Source organism: Typopeltis vanoorti, chromosome 14 (assembly GCF_054136105.1).
Source record: "Typopeltis vanoorti isolate ZY-2024b chromosome 14, IOZ_Tvanoo_1.0, whole genome shotgun sequence".
Classification (NCBI taxonomy): Eukaryota; Metazoa; Arthropoda; class Arachnida; order Uropygi; family Thelyphonidae; genus Typopeltis; species Typopeltis vanoorti.
This window is the reverse complement of record NC_143562.1, coordinates 40,630,088-40,648,462: the sequence shown is the minus strand read 5'-3', so window position 1 is coordinate 40,648,462 and position 18,375 is coordinate 40,630,088. Positions and strand designations below refer to the sequence as shown.

At 35.1% G+C, this 18,375-nt stretch overlaps 1 protein-coding gene across 1 annotated transcript in view; it reads left to right on the top strand.

Annotated features, from left to right (window-relative positions):
- LOC150099390 (semaphorin-5A-like) overlaps positions 1-18,375 on the top strand; it is a 129,376-nt gene that overhangs the window by 47,423 nt on the left and 63,578 nt on the right. The window contains exons 7-8 of the mRNA XM_090404337.1: positions 5,213-5,415; positions 14,985-15,120. Of these exons, the coding sequence (XP_090260463.1) occupies positions 5,213-5,415; positions 14,985-15,120 (339 nt within the window). The remainder of the gene's footprint in view (positions 1-5,212; positions 5,416-14,984; positions 15,121-18,375) is intronic.

Below are 18,375 nucleotides of genomic sequence, written 5' to 3'. Positions count from 1 at the left end.
CCTTTTCATTTAAAAAGGACAGGAAATAATGATACTCTATGAAACCAACAAATTTAAGTTCATTTGAAAAGTCCTGCTCCTCACATCATAGATGAGAATTTGAAACCAGATTTTTCTGACCAAATAGGATATCATAGTTACTCATCAAGCTGTGGAGGCTCCAAGAAAAACTGGGCCTATGCATAACACCAAATACAGGCATTGTTTCTCCACTTTAAAATCATAAAGTGATAATTAGAATTGAAATCATTATTAAAAACCTAAAATGTCAAATTAAAATTAAAATCCTAAAATGGCAAATTAGAATTAAAATCCTAATTGGTCTAATAAGAAAAAAAGAGAAGTATTAATGAAAAGAAGTGACAAAATATGACAGTTGGAAACAGAATGTTTATTCTGGACATGTCACATGAAATATGAATGATCCACTCAACTTTTGTACAAATGAGGCACATTGTACAATATTGCAATATTTATTAGTATATCTACATATAAGATTACTACTTGTGTCAGAATATTTTATTTCTTTATTATATTTTGTCATATAATAATGTCATTCTGGGCTGCTAATGGACTGCTGATCCATAATATCTAGCATCTTCTAGTCAAATCAACTCCACCTTCTTTAAGTGTAGCATTTTCCACTAGAGAGGTTTGTCAATATCAGTGAGCAATCTCAATGTCAAAGAATATCTTCCCAGTTAGAGGCTATTCCAACTACATCTGTTAGGTAGTAGGTGACCTCCATTACTATAATTATATTTTGTTCATCTGTGAGTCCTATGTTACTCCCATTGAGTCAATATCAAGAATTTCAATTTATGGACTTATTATAATCTGTACCAGTTACAAAATTCTAACATGGTTTTTCTATAAATTTGTGGCATGGTTTTCCTGCAAAATATGTGACAAGTGACATTTATGCTGGATTTTTTGAAGTGAATTACTAGCTATTATAGACTATTTCTCTCTGAATACAAATAATACAAATAAACATGTACTAGCCTGATGGAATATTCTCACATACCCTAATGGTATGTGAGAATATCTGAATAAGCAGTTCCTTGCTGGTAGAGTATTTATGCCATTTTGTAACATTGACTGCCATAATTACTGAATTTCATTCCTTCCTCCAGAAAAACTCACTGACTACTTCAGTGAATTTTTTTTTTTTTTTTATGCTGCAAAATCATTAATAATAGCATAGGTCTACATTTTCTATAGTGAATGAGTCAAGTGTAGTAGCCATTTTGAACTTTAAACTAAACTCTTCTAATGTAACCTTTTTACCAGTAAATAATGTTCAAGTGCAAAACACATTTCATAATGTGTTTTGCACTTGAACTTGAACAACTAAAAGTTCTATAGCCATTCAAGTCTGCATTCTTATGAGTTTTTCTGACTAGGATTAGTTTCTGATTAAAATCTAGAAGTAATAATCTGCATAGCTGTATGATAACTGCATTGTGTTAGGTCTTCAAAAGAGAGACAGTATGATTCTAGTCACTGACTAGGGTAACTTTTTCTAGTCCTTTTTTTCAGATATCAGAATTAATCTTTACTTGAGATAAGTAGAATTTTTTTTTTCTAGAAAGGACTCAGATTTTTAATGTTACACCTTAACAAAATCAAACATACAATACATACAAATCCAGAACAGCAGCAATGACAGGTGAAGACTAGATGGTTGGCTGCAATTTCAAAAAAGGTAGGGCTAAAATAGTACCACCAAATATTGTTGGAGGAATGAAAGCTGTTAGAGGATTTGGTTATTTATTATTCATCATCATAATCATGCCTATCAAGGAATTAGACCTAGAGTGGCCTGTTCCAGCCTTAGAAGTCATCATTGAATCTCTTAAGAGGATGTCCTGGGTTTTCTTTTTCCTATTGGTTTCCAATTTAAGGCTTGTTTTGGTAATCTTTCTGTTTTCATTCTCCACATGTTCCATCCATTTATGCTTTTTTTTTTTAATTTTCTCTATTACTGATTCCTAGTTTAATTCTTTCATAATTTCTTTTGTGATCAAATAGAGTATACTTTGCAGTTTTTCTCATAAGCTTCATTTCAGCTATTATTAATCTTTGTTTGTCTTTTTGTTTTACTGCCCAGATTTCACTTCCTTACAATAGGACTGGTTGGGCTAATTTATTGGATATTTTTAGTCTGGTTTGTTTTTGTACTAGGTTAGGTTTAAATATCGAGTTAATTACACCTGTTTTAAAATCTTTTGCAATTTTTAGGTTTATATTAATTTTCATATGTAATCATACATGTTAGGTAGTTAAATGAATTCACCTGTTCTAAAATCTTGTTATCTATTACTATTTTAGTTCTTACTGGATTTTGTTCTTTAAAGGCCATTGTTTTTTTATTTTTCTGTTGATATTATCATTCCATAATCTTTAGCTATCTCATATAAATTTAAAATATCTTCAGAATTTGTAATTATTATTTGGTCAAAAAGGAGACTGTTTAAGTTCACAGTAGGAGAAAGTTTAATACCTTGATGGAAATTTTTATTCCATTTATTATTATTTCACTTAGATAAAAAATTAAAAAGAGTTGCTGAAAGGGGACATCCCTGTCGGACTCCTTAGTTTATCTCTCTCGTACATGATAGCTCATGATTTAATCTTATTTGTATTTGATTATTTTCATGTATACTTATGATAGCTTTTAGAATATTATTTGGTATTTGTCTTTCTTTTAATATGTTAAATAAAATGCTCTTTGAACTTTGTCAAATGCTTTTTCAAAGTCAATAAATGTAATATGTGTTTCTAAGTTGTATTCTCTTCTTTTCTCTATGGTTAATTTTAGGCAAAAGGCCAGGTTTATACATGATCGTCCTTTTCTAAATCCATTCTATTTAAAACAAAGTTTTCAGAGTATTTTATTAGTATGTTATTTAAAATTTTGCTATATGTTTTGTGACAGGAATTTAGTATACTTATACCTCTATAGTTTTTAGGATCATCTCTATTACCTTTTTTAAAGATAGGAATCACATTTGCTTTTTTTTCATTCTTTTGGGGAGTTACTAGTTGAATAGATTTTATTTTAAAATAATAGGAGTCTTTCTTTGAACCTTATTCCTGCATATTTATATAATTCTGAACCTAGCTTATCTTCTCTAGGTGATTTTCTGTTTCTTGTTTCTTTCAGGCTGATTTCTAATTTTTCTTTAGTTATTTCCCTTTCATTTTCATTAAATGTTTGCCAGTTATCTTTTTTAAAATATTTATCTGTCCTTCTATACAATTCTGTATAGAAATTTAGAAATTCTTCTAATTTCAGTTTGGTGTATAATTTTATGTTTCCTTTAGTATCTGTACTTGTGTTTCAAAATCTTATATACATTGAGTCTTATTTTATGTTCATGTTCTAAATTAGAAACAAGTTTGTTCATGATTCTTTGTCTCTTTTTTCCGACTTCTATTTTAGCTATGGCTCTTATTCTTTTATGTTCTATTTCATCTTCTAATCTTTTACTGCTTAACCATTTATGATAGGCTTCTTTTTTTCATTTTGATTATTTCTTTGATTGTATCATCCCGTATTTTCAGTTTTTTCCTTTTACTGAATTTTTTGGTCTTTCCTAAGCTTTCATTTGTTGCTGTATTTAGTATCATTTTTATATTAAGTCATTCTATTTCTTTATTTTGTTTTATTTTATCTAAATATTGGTTAATTTTTTGTTCATATAGCCATTTTTAGAACAAAGAATTAACATAGTTATGTATTATTATTTTTATTATTATTTTTTTAATAGAATCAACATAGCATCACATGGTACAGTATGTCTTGTGTATATATTTGTGATATTTCTTTGATTTGAACAATTTATCTGTTACTAACTTTAAATGTATTGGGTAAAAATCTTGATTTTTAAAAAGAAATACCAAGTGTCCCTTCAAAAAATTATTTACATTGGATATATGTGTTGGAATGTGACCTCATGTTTGTTATTATGAATACAGAACAGTTGAGCATGCACTGAATTCTGCTACATCTGCTAACTGCCATGTTAAGTCAGTTAATCTAGCATTTTTACCAAGAATGAAATGCCACTATGAGAGCATTCTTGATATTCACCAGATTTAGTTAATCAGATATTTTTTCTCGAAAGGCCACAAATTTGATGACAGTTTAGGCTATTAAACAAAATTTGATGACAATACATTTAAATCTCTTGCCTTGCAAACAGATTTATACAGGGTGCACAAAAGTAGCAAAGGGGTTTACAATAAGAATAACTTTTTTAACTTGTAAGTTTTGAATTTATTTCTCTTCAAAACAGTAACATATAATCCATGGAGAATTTTATGAACTAGGTATGGAAGACTATGTCCTGTAAGTAACTACCATTTTAAGCTTTACAAAGTTGGGCCCCTTTTGAGAACATTTTCGATTATGTGTGTCAGAGTATCTGGCATTGATTCTCATATTTCAGCTTGAATGTTCTCCTTGAGCTGCTCTATGGTTCTGGGTTTATTCACATACACCCTATCCTTAAGATATCCCCAAAGGAAAAAGTCAGGGGCCATTAAATCTGGCAAATGAGCGGGCCAATTGAATTTCTTGAAATTAGACGTTTGCACATGATCTTGGCAGATCTCGCACTTCACCTTGCTTCCGAAAACATCCCACTCATCGTTCAGTAATCCAAGCGTGGATTATTGAATGATGATGTTCAAAATAAAGCTCTATGATCTTGGTTTGTTGCATAATGGTGTAACGTTCCATACTGAATCTCCCAGATGTACTTCCCAAGCTCTGAAAAGAAAAATTAGAACAACATTGAATTTCAAAAAGTAATGATTTTTTTTCAACCCCTTCGCTACTTTTGTGCCATCCTGTATAACCGTTTCTAGCAGTGGCAGAAATAATGGGCAAACTGTGTTGCTAGAAATGGGAACTTAATGTTGCAGAAGACTAGATTTTGAATTTCACAAGTCTCTTATTCTTTGTATATTCCCTTTTTTTTGGATAATTTAAAAATGGGCCTCATGTATGCATTGATTTAAAGGTTAAACAGTTATTTGGCTTAAGATTATATTAAGAATGAAATGTTTCATGGGTAAGATCACAAAAAATATTTTCTAGTTTTAACCATCTTAATACGTATGCATAATAACCATAGTGATTTGTGAATTTTTTGACATGGGAAGCTCAAATGAAGTTAGTTGATGTTCTGGTGTATTTTAGGTCACACGCTCTCGAGTAGCCAGGGTTTGCAAAAATGATAGAGGTGGTCACTTTGTGCTCAAGAATAAATGGACAACATTTCTGAAGGCAGATCTTAATAGTTCCTCCAGTAGATTTTTATTAAAAAATAGTCATAGCGAAATGCAAAGTATATTTTTTTTGGAAAATCAGCAGACCTTCTATTCAATTTTTACAAATACTGGGTATGTCATAATTCATTTTTATCGCTTAGTAATTTAAATTATATTTTATATTTATATATCATTATATATAAATATCATTATTATCTGTATGACTATAATTATATTATAGTCATACACAGTGGCGGCTCGTGGCTTGAAATCGTGGGTGTGGCGCAACTTTCGAAATATACATATACATACACACTGTAAGTAGTGTGTATGTATATGTAATTTTGATATTTTATCCAAACACAGTGTATATGTGTTTGGATAAAATATCAAAATTATGGTAAAAATTAAACATGAAAAAATATTGTTTATTATCGATAAAATTATACAGTTTGGTATAATTCAAAATTACTTAAAAATAAAATATATTCTTCTTGTTTTGTTTCATGAAAAAATATTGTTTATTATCGATAAAATTATACAGTTTGGTATAATTCAAAATTACTTAAAAATAAAATCCATTCAGTTAATTATAATTAAAGGAATGGATTTACAATTTTTGGACATTACAATTAAATCCTTTAATTGTAATGTCCAAATACGATAAGCACTACGAACACTCTACTTCTGCTGCAAACTGCATATAAACAACAGTGGAACTGCGTGACGGATAGTGCCACATTATGCTAATAGCTCGCATCTCACTATGACGTGCATATGCTTGCGCGTGTAGCAATATGGCACTGCGGTAAACACACTGCTGCTAGCATCCTTCGCCCTAAGTGCTATAAGATGGATTTTTATTATTTTTTATACAAAAGAAGAGAATTATATAGGATTGTTGATGATAAAATTAAATATTACAAGCAAATATTAATAAATATATTTATATATCGAGAAAAATTGGGGGTGCTGCAGTTCTGCAGTGGCTATGCATGAGCCACCCCTGGTCATACGGATAATAATGATAGTAGCCTGAATAACCTCTACAGTGTGTGTCTGGAAGGAGAACTGGTTGTGAATGTAAATTCCTCTCTTAAATTTCAGTGACAACAACAGTGGTATCACTAATAAGAATAATGTCAACTAAGACCACTTTTAAGTTGTAGCCAACATCCTGCTTTCTCAGTATTTGGCTTTTTTTTTTTTTTTTTGGTATACATATGCAAGTTCTTCCAGAACAGCCTCTGCTAAACAGATATTTATGGAAATTTAGTATATGGACTCCTCCCAAAAATCAGTCAAGCCATTTCAGTTCATTTTCAGCAGGATAAAAGATTTTGAAATAACATATAACAATAATTCTCTTCTCCAGCTGGATGGTATTCGTGAAATTTGTTATTTAGAATGTGTACTTCTATATATCTACAAGGTGGGGAGGGCTGGAAAGTTGTGATAAACACCTAGAACAAAAATGATATTAAAGCAACTGATATAACCACAAGAAAGAACATATATTAAAACCCTTTAACACCTCCCCCCCATGTTTCATCAAATTGTAATAATTTGTTCTTTTAGGTTATACCTAAAATTTTGTCTTTAATTTTTTAATTTAATTTTTGTTCTAGGTATTTGTTTATCAGAACTTTTCAGCCCCCCCTTGTATATAGTTAAGTCTGATCATTTTTATTAACTAAATTATTCAAACTGATACTAATAATTCTGTAATTGTTTGTTGGATGGAATTTAATGAAATTTGGTATTTATTACATTTGGATCTTTATTAGAATTTGTCAAGCCATTTCCATTTTATTTTCAATTTGCCAGCCTGATTGGCCAGGTGGTTAACATAACTGCTCTCCAACCAGTTTGAATGCCACTGTGGGCATGGATGTTTGTGATTGTTTTTAGGTGGGAGATGAATTTCATTGTTCAGTGTGACACTACTACTCTACTTATTTGAGGCATGAAACAGTTTCATGTTTGGTCTCTATAGCAAGGTTTCTGGATTATGAAAAAATAAATTTAAAAAATACAAAAAAAAAGGTGTGCAATTAATAAAAATATGGGAAGGGGTAGGGAAAAAACCAAGCCCACTCATTATATTATAATGTGTATTGTAGGTTTACAATCTTTCATGGATTGGGAGTTAACATAAAATGAAAAATAAGAAAGCAATTTGAGTGGCAACATTATACCTTATACTGATTGGACGTTACATTATATTGATTGGAGTGAGGAGAGGACACACAGGAGGAAGGAACTGGATTTTATGCGGTTATTAAGGGATAACTATCTGCGAGAGCATGTAATGGAAAATACTAGGGGTCAGAGAGTGCTTGACCTAGTAATTACATCTGAGGATTTGGCTGTAACAAATATGACCACGTTGCCACCAATCGGTGAGAGTGATCATAGGGTCTTAACTTGGGAGGTGGCTAAAGGTGTAGAATTTTCAATTAAGACAGGGTACATGTGGAATTATCGGGCTGGAAAGTATGACAAGCTTAGGAGTTTGATTGGTTCAGTGCCATGGCATGTACAACTGCAAGGACTAGAAGTTGATAGTGTATGGGAGGTAGTTAAGAACTGTTTGCAGGAGGCAATGGTTGACTGTATACCAAGAGTCCGAATAATAAATCAAGTAGGGGTTAAATGGATGAATAACACCATTAAGCTTGAGTTGCAAAAAAAGAAACAACTATGGAGGGAATTTAAGGAGAAGGGTGACCGGCAGGCACATGAACGGTATAAAGCGCAGGCCAGAAGGGTATCGAGTGTGGTAAGAAAAGCAAAAAAGGATTACGAAAGAACATTGGCCATGCAGGCTGAAGAGAATCCTAAACAGTTTTTTAGATATGTAGCAAGTAAAAGGAAAAATGTACATGGCAGATTGATTTTAAAGAATGCCGATGGTAGGGAGGTAACTGAATCAGTTGAGATAGTTGAGTTACTGAGTGAGCACTTTGCAAAAGTATATCATACAGGTGGTGACATTGCAGAAATGAATAAACCAGTAGATTATACGGGAATTGTGGTTAATGAAGTGGAGGTGAGTAGTCTATTGCATAACCTCAATGTCAATACATCTGTGGGATTGGATGGTATACCAGCTCGTGTTGTAAGAAGCAGCTAAAGAATTGTCAGTACCCTTGACCATTTTGTTTAATTTGAGTCTCGGGTCTGGGTTAGTCCCGAGCGGGTGGAAAGAGGGGAAAATAGTTCCACTGCATAAAGGTGGTTCCAAGACTGCTGTTGTAAATTACCGACCGATTAGCATATCAGGAATCATTGTCAAGGTCTTAGAGAAATTAGTCAAGAAAAGAATACAGGAGTGGATAGATGAAAATGGGATATTGTATGGGGGACAACATGGTTTTGTGAAGGGTAGATCATGCCTACTCACCTCCAATCCATCTAACTTGCTCACGTTTTATAACACAGTGACGGCTGAACTGGATAGGGGTAATGGGTTTACAGTGATACTACTGGACCTTGCCAAGGCCTTTGATAGGATACCACATGGAACCCTAATCAGTAAACTGGAGCAGATGGGTATAGATATAGGGTTGGTGAGATGGATAAGAGGGTGGTTGAAGGAGAGATATCAAAGAGTGGTTTATTCAGGAGTGGAATCTAAAAGACGTCTTGTGACTAGTGGAGTGCCACAGGGCTCTGTTCTTGGACCACTGCTTTTCAATTTGTTCATCAATGATATTGGAAAGGATCTGAGAGGAAGTGTTCACTTGTTTGCTGATGATGCAAAGTTGGGTAGAGCAATTGTGAGTGCACAGGATGTCAAAATTTTACAGGATGATTTGGGATAGTTTGGAGGACTGGGCTAGGAAAAATGGATGTCAATTTAATGTGGCAAAGTGTAAGGTTATGCACTTTGGGGTGAAAAGAATAGCAGCAGTATATCGCATTGGTGGAACCATACTCCAGGAGATTGATGAGGCCAGGGATTTGGGAGTGTTGGTGGATAGGGAATTGAAGTTTAGGGGGCACATTGCAAAAGTAACTAAAACAGCTCACCAAATCACTTGGCTTCTGAAAAATACTTTAACATGCAGAGACGAACAAGTTGTTGTTCCTCTGTATCGAACCTTGATAAGACCCCATCTGGACTTCTGTGCCCAGCTATGGGCACCAGGGTTTCTTCGTGATGGGGAGGAAGTGGAGAGGGTCCAGAGACGAGTGACCAAGATGATAGCAGGTCTGTGGAATGAACCTTATGAGAATAGGTTGAAGATTTGTGGGTTGCAGAAATTGGACGATAGGCGAAGGAGGGGTGATATGATTGAGACATTCAAATTACTGAAGGGTTTTTATAAGATTGATCCAGAAGATATTTTTGAAAATATGACTGGTGGTGGGAGGACTAGGGGCCATGCATGGAAGCTGGGAAAGAGCGTGGTTGACAAGGGTGTTAGAGCTAGGTTCTTTACTTGGAGAGTGGTAAATGAGTGGAATAGGCTTCCAGAGTCTGTTGTGGGTGCTACGACCGTAAATGAGTTCAAGGCAAGATATGATAGATACTGTGTGAATGTTGAATAGTTGTTCTTGACATGATGTTAGGGTCTCCCTCGATGAGTCTGTGGACTCCTTGGAGTTTCCCGGAACAATAATAATAATAATACCTTACATTAACACACACACAATGAAAGTAAATAAACCAAAATTTAAAATTTTCTCTACAAATTTCAATTTTAGTTTCATTTGGATTCTAATGGTAAAATTATATAAAACAATATTATGCCTATAATACAGTGGTGGTGCTATTCAAGAATGTTATTATGTATGGTTTTAATGAGATTTAATGTACTACAGTTCTGCCATCTTGTCTAAAAGAAGAAATAAAGTACTGTGTGACCACAGATGCGAGAGAACCCTCAACACTTCTGCGCATGGCAGAAGAAGGCGAATCCATTCCAATAATAGGGTAATCAATGCATTTTGTGGGATGAGTGTTTATTATTATGTTGGAAAATTAGCTTTTCTTTTATGAAAATTCTAGTTTTTAAAGTGGTAACTATTTTACTTGTAAAACAGTTTGAAAATTTTACATATAAAGCATGTGATTTCACATGTTGGTAATGAATTCATACATTGCCTTATTCCTTTCTACCTTTCAACATGAATTGACTCTTCTTGACACATTGCCAGCCGAGGTTCTCCCATCTGTAGTCAGACAGTAACTACAAAAATCTTCATACACTTCTGTGTATGCAAGCTGTCATGACATTTTTTTACCAAGCTAAGACTTGCTGATTTATTTTTAAGAGGCATGAAAACAGTCATACTTTAACACACATGTATACATTGGTTAGCATGCTACTTTAGTTTCTCAGAAATACCTCTGATGCAGGGTAAAGTAATCATCATTATTATTATTATTAAGAGAGACCTATAGGGAATCAGGGACTCATCAAGGGAGGTCACATACTACACGCACCCAGCTATCATACTTGTTCTTGAATTCATTCACACTGCTTTCACTCGCATCATCAAATGGCAATCCATTCCAATCACGTACCACCCTATGAGAGAAAAATCTAGCCCTCACCCCTTCTTAGTGGTATTCATTCTCAGCTTCCAAGGATCCCTCTTGTCCTTTCCCCACCCTCCATCAATTGAAATCCTGTATGACCCTTTCAGAAGTTTGTAAGTCTCAATCATATCACATCACATCTCTTTCTCCTGTTTGCTAGTGTCTGCAGTCTATTTTTAATCATACTATTGTAATTAATGTCTGAATAAGGTTCTTGTTGGAACTTTAAATGTTTTTTTTAAATATATTTCTCTTCATATTCATTGCTTGCAATCATCTATTATATTTATTACCAATTTTATATTCTGGCAGTATCCAGCTTTTATGAAAGATAATGGCGGAAATGAAATGGAACGTGTGTGTCTGTCATCATGAATGTTTTCTGTAGCTGGAAAAGGATATTATCCTGTGTAGTCTTTAGGGATTCTTTGTAGGTGAACTTGATAGATTTTATTTGGATAGAAAGAAAAACAGAATTCAGAGCCTGGGTCAAACAAATAAAAATAAATAAAATAAAAAAAACATCCACATAGTTGTAGATAGACTTGATACTCAATTAGAAAGTATCAAGCCAGAAAGAAAGTATTGAAAGAGACTAAAGTTATCCATAAATCTTGAATGTGATGATTTTTTGAATAAGTGTGCTGAAACTAATAATCAGTTCATGATCTTGGGAATTAATGGCTCAGTTTAGACCTCTGATGTTTATGTTTCACCATTGTTTAGTATTATGATTCTATTGTGTGATGAATGTATTTCATTGTACATAACATTTTGTTTTTATTAAGCCTTGAATATGTTAGATGTTAGAAAAGTATTAGAAAAACTTGTCAATTTGTTAAATTTAATTTAAGGATCTAATGCATATTTTAATTCTACTAATCTATACAATGTTAAGCAACCAGTATGAATCAGTTATGACTATTTATGTAGCTTATCTAAATTTGTATTATTTGTTAAAGTTAAAAAAAAAAAAAAATGAAATTTCTGAAATCTATTTGTATTTCACAGTTAACTATGCAAATTTGATAAACACATAATTTTGCATATTATTCTTTTAAATAATATGCAAAAATAAGGACACCTTGGTGGAACCAAGAAGTCCAAAAAACTGTCTGGGCAAAAAAGGAGTCCTACATAACATGGCTTAGGGTCAGGTCACCTGAGATGCGTTTGCAGTATGCTGAGGCAGTAAAGACGACAGCAAAGCAGAAGGCTTGGGAATCCTATGGAGAAAGATTAGACTCATCCTATGCAAATGCAAACAAAGTATTCTGGCAGACCATCCGCCACCTTCGAGGGAGGAAATTGTGCACAGCAAGGGCAATTAAGGCCTCTGATGGTGCACTTTTAACAACTGAGAAGGATATCCTTCACAGATGGAGGGAATACTTTGAGAGCCTTCTTAACCCGGGTGGCCCAGCAATTGTGGACATCCAAGAGGTGCAGATTGGAGTAATGACTAGTCTCACAGCAGAAGAGGTCCATTTAGCAATAAAATCGCTAAAATCTGGCAAGGCTGCTGGCGATGATGAAATTACGCCCAAAATGCTAAAAGCCTTAAATCGAGACGGTGTTCTCTGGCTGACTCGAGTGTGTCAGGATGCTTGGATATCTTACCGAGCACCAAAGCAATGGCAGACAGGCATAATAATACCAGTCTTCAAGAAGGGAGACCAGAAGGATTGCAGTAATTAACGTAGCATCTCTCTGCTCAGCCTGCCTGGGAAAGTGTATGCTAGGTGCTTGGAAAGACGGTGCAGGAGCATAGTTGAGTCAGTTCTAGGAAGAACTATGTGGCTTTCATCCTGGTAGAAGCACAACTGACCAAATCTTCACTTTAAGGCAAGTCTTTGAGAAATCTTGGGAATATGCCAAGAATGTCTACACATGTTTTGTGGACTTGGAGAAGGCATATGACCTGGTTCCTTGGGATAAGCTTTGGCAAGTAGTACAGAGCAAATCTGAGATTTTTTCAGATGACATTGTTATTATTGAAGAAGACGAAAGAGAACTACAAAAAACACTGAAACTGTTAAATGAGGAAGGGAAGAGATTTGGACTTGTTATGAACTTTGAAAAAACAAAGACAATGGTATTTGGTGAGAAGAACATGAAACAAAAGATACAAGTGGATGGAACTGATATAGAAAATGTAGAACAATTCACATATTTGGGAAGTAAACTGACATATGATTTGGACTGTAAAAAAGAAATAAAGATCAGGATTGCAAAGGGAAGAACAAATCTGAAGACCATGGATAACATCTGGAAAAGTAAAGTGATCAGTCTGCAAACAAAACTAAGAGTATTGGAAACATGCATCTTCAGTGGTGTACTGTACGGATCTGAAACATGGGTAATAAATAAGGAATCAAGAAAAAGAATTTTGTCATTTGAAAGAACTTGTTACAGGAAGATTCTAAGAATAGGATGGGTACAGAAAATCACCAATGAAGAGCTCTATCAGAAGATACAACCAAAACAGAATCTAATGCAGAAGATTATAAAACGGAAGCTGCAATTATTTGGACACATCTGTAGAATGAGTGAGGACCGGAAGATAAAGACATTTATGTTTGGTATTTTGGATGGTTCAAACAGAAGAGGTAGACCATACAGAGAATGGATAGACGATATAAAAGACTGGTGTGGAATGGGTGTACAAAAACTGCGACACTGTGTACCGGACAAAGAAAGGTGGAAGAAGATAGAGAAACAGGCATCAGACATCAACGGGCAGTGAGCCCATGATTCATGATGATGATGATGATGATGAAGTAGTACAGGAGTATGGAGTGGATGGCCAACTATTAGCTGCCATCAAGTCCCTGTACGAATGCCCAGAGTTTTGTGTCAGGGTAAACAGCACAAAGTCTGAACCTTTCACAGTCTCCGTTGGCCTCTGCCAAGGGTGTGTTCTGTCACCCCTCCTTTTCATAATATTTATGGACTGGATTGATAGGCACAGCTGAGGCAGTGACTGTGTCAAAATTGGAAGATGTAGCATTGGACATCTGCTTTTTGCAGATGACCTAGTTCTGCTTAGCTCTTCCACATATGACCTCCAGTGGCCCCTGGATAGGCTTGTAGCTGTTTGTGCGACACCGGAATGAAGATCAGTGTGGCCAAAACTGAAACATTTGTGGTCTCAAGACAATCATCCCAGTGGAGTCCCATTGAGGCAGGTGGAGAAGTTTAAATACCTTGGGTACATATTCACGAACGATGGAAAATGGGATGTAGAGCTAGATACTCGAATTGGCTTAGCAAGCTCAATATTGCGGGAGCTTGGCCGTTCAGTAGTATTGAAGCGGGAGTTAAGCCAGAAGGCAAAGCTGTCTGTCTTCAATACAGTCTATGTCGCCATCCTCACGTATGGTCATGAGAGGTGGGTAATGACTGAAAGAATGCGGACACGAATCCAAGCGGCTGAAATGAGGTTCCTTCGAGGGGTTGTGGGGCTGACAAGACCCGACAGAGTCAGAAGCTCTGCAATACAGGAAATCCTCAATACTCAACCATTGCTTCTCCGTGTTGAGAGATCACAGTTACGTTGGTACGGGCACCTGGTAAGAATGCAACAAGAGAGGCTCCCTCAGCAGGCCCTCTGCCAAGCCAGAGGGTGGGAGGCCATGTGGAAGGCCAAGGACTCACTGGATAGATTATATCCAAAACCTTGGGCGGACATGTTTAGGAATCCCACCAGAACACCTGAGCTTGGTGGCAGAGGATCGTGACCATTAGAAGTTCCTCTTGCAGCTGTTTCCCCACAACCCAATTAGGAAAGGTGGGCCTTGAAGATGTATGTATGTATTCTTTTAAATCCCATTATAATTGATCTATGATGTACAATACTTTAGTATTGTACTTCACATATGGAGAAAAAAATGGAGTTGAGATGTTTTATCTTATGAAGCATTATCTGTATAAAAAGTATAATCATAATTTTATCTGTATATTAAGACAAATACTTCATATAATGATATTTTCTTCATTTAAAAATATTTCCATAAATAAAATTGAAAATATAGTCCAAAATGTCTCTATTTATCCCCATGCATCTGAATGACACTTTTCGTTTAAATAATGGCATTTGAGAATAAAATAAGTTACATTCTTTTTAAATGTTTGTTTTTCCTATTTATAGAGACATTAAAGGATCTACTACCATCTTCACATTTAATATTTCAGCTATCTACAAAGCTTTTAGTGGACCATTTAAACATAAAAATAATCTTGATCTGTCATCTGAAGAGCATTATCGACTTCAAAGGCATTTTCAGGTTTAATCAGTTTTAGTTTCTGCTTTATTATTTAACTTTTTTTAAATTAGATTTTATTACTGTTAAACGTATTTTTTTTTGTTTATATTAATGTCTCTTTTTTCTCCCCAGCCTTTTGTCCATTTAATTAGAAGGAAACTAATATAATAAATTTAATTTAATCCTTTATCCAAGTGTGAGCAAACAAAGTTTGCGCCTGAAAGTATCTTCAGGACTGGGGGTAAGGTGGTACAACACCAGGGCGACTCCTTGCAGAGGTGGAGCAAGCTACCATCACTCCTATATCAGTATCTCCCATAATGCAAAACACATCTCCTTGCGGATATGTCTAATGTTATGCATTAAGAGAAGGGTCACTACCCAGACTAGTTTTGACCTTTATTGAGGTCTCTTCAGTGGGAGCCAGGCCCAAGTGGAGATACCAGCCAGAAGCATTAGCAAGGTCATCTCTATCTATAGGAGTTGCCAAATGGTGTGCCACCTTTTTAATAAATTACTCTGGATTTAGAGAAAGATGTTGAAAGTTTATTTTTCACTTGGTTAGATATAATAAATTTAGTTTAATCCTTTATCCAAGTGTGAGCAAACAAAGTTTGCGCCTGAAAGTATCTTCAGGATTGGGGTAAGGTGGTACAACACCAGGGCGACTCCTTACCACCTTACCCCAGTCCTGAAGATACTTTTAGGTGCAAACTTTGTTTGCCCACACTTGGATAAAGGATTAAATTAAATTTATTATATTCTAACCAAGTGAAAAATAAACTTTCAACATCTTTCTCTAAATCCAGAGTAATTTATTAAAAAGGTGGCACACCATTTGGCAACTCCTATAGATAGAGATGACCTTGCTAATGCTTCTGGCTGGTATCTCCACTTGGGCCTGGCTTCCACCGAAGAGACCTCAATAAAGGTCGAAACTAGTCTAGGTAGTGTCCCTTCGCTTAATGCATAACATTAGACATATCCGCAAGGAGATGTGTTTTGCATTATGAGATACTGATATAGGAGTGATAGTAGCTTGCTCCACCTTTGCAAGGAGTCGCCCTGGTGTTGTACCACCTACCTCAGTCCTGAAGATACTTTCAGGCGCAAACTTTGTTAGCTCACAACTTGGATAAAGGATTAAACTAAATTTATTATATTCTAACCAAGTGAAAAATAAACTTAGAAGGAAACTAGTCCACTAAGATGAGCAATCTTCATAAACTATACAGAGAGAGAAAGAGAGAATGAAATGCATAACCTTCTAATGCATGTGTGCATGTACACACACACACACAGGGACCCATGAGGAATCTGCTTAAATGTGAGGGATTTCCTCCATTGCCAGTATATGGATATATGGCAGTAAGGAAAAAACTGCTGTGCACAGATTTGGTTACCTGGATTTCTTGGGGATCGGGAGGTGGTGGAGAGGATCCAGAGATGAGTCACTAAGCTGCTAACAGGTCTGTGGAAATATTGAGGATAGATTGAGATGTATGGGCTGCAGAGTTTAGTTGACATGCATGCATGCAGAAGAGAGGGGACATGATAGAAAGCTCTAAAGAATAAGATTGACATGTAGAAAGAGAAAAAGGGATCAACCCTAGAAGTTGCGTAAGAGTTAACAACTCTTGCACAACTTAACTGTGTAGTTAACACAGTGAATGAGTTTAAGGAGAGATATAACATTATTATGTGAATAATGGTTGCCATGGGTCTCCCATGATGAGGCTTCTGACTATGCCATGTTAAACTTGTATTTTTGAATTAGAAGTTACCAAACGCTTTAATGTCATCTTAAAACTTACTCTTAAGTTGGAAAATCAGTTACTTGAACAAATGAAGTCAGTATAACTCATAATGGCAACTCATAATAGTTGCTCAAAATGTTCCTTCTAGTTGGATAAATATACTATGCATTGCAATAATGCTTACCCTCTCTCTCTCTCTCTCGCTCCTGTTTATTTTGTCATTATGAATATAGTCTGCACTATCAAAAATTCTCTAATGCAGTTCCTCCTTATCATTAACCTTTGCATGCATGCACACACACAAATTCATGTGATCCCAGACACAAGTTTAAACAGTTAAGGTCGGAAGATCTAGTTAACGAAGGATAAGGATCCCCTTATCCTTTCAATCCAATATTTGGGATATTAAAACTTCAGATAATCGGTATTCTGAGGAAGAAAATGCAGTAGCGCTCCACATGGAAATACATATGCCATCTCATCAATAAAAGAACATTCTCCAAGAGGCCCAGCAATTCATTTTGCTGTTTCCCTTAGTTAGATGATTGTTACATATATAATCCACTTAATATGTTGACAAGCATGTTAACTAACTTAGGGCACCACCATCAAAACTGGACAACAGTGCATACAGTGGGTGACCTACAGTTTATTAGAAAATAACTGCTGCACTGCCTAATTGCAAAATGTACTGTGTATGCTTGAGTATAAGGTGTACTCTCTGGGTGACTTTCAGCATAAACATGCTATCAGTGAGTCCATTTTGCAAATATATATTTAATATTATGCAGTCAGCATGTTCATTTGGGTTCTAACAAGTGTATATCCTACATTCAGCGAAATCTGCTTTGGAAATTTGGTTCAACTGTCGCATGAAGATTTTTACCACTCATACGTGCTCAGTATACCTGCACATACATCAGAATTTGCAAGCACTCAGTGAACAATAGTTCACTTGCAGTTCATGATTTATCTTTTCAGTATATCTGTTTTCTTTATTCCATATGGTACTGATTTAAATATATTATACTTTTGAGGCCTTGAAACAGTGTCTGTTAAATAATTCGAAGGCATAGAAATGTTTCAGGTCTGTGTTGTACTGCCCCAAAGCACATTATTTTGAAACTTGGTGATTAATGCCATGTTATTCATCATGCTAACACCACCACCAAAACACTAGTTTTCCTGCAGGTGTTGATGTATCTCAGTGAACTTTTTAATTAGGGGATAATACGGTTGAGAAATTGCCATCAGTATTCTTCGACAGCAACTCTTGTATATCTGTTACAGAAATATAAGTGAAGTGGGTGCTATTTTTTCAGTAAAAACCCACAGTTAAGCATGGTCAACCAATAACATGTAGTAGAGACTGTTTACAAGCTCTAAGAATGCATGTAAGAGCTAAATTATATAACTAGACCCCAGTAAATTCACAATTAGGCAGTGCAGCAGTTACTAGCCACTGGAATTATGAAATGGCCATGCTATCTCCACATATCTGGAGTTGGATCCATGTTGA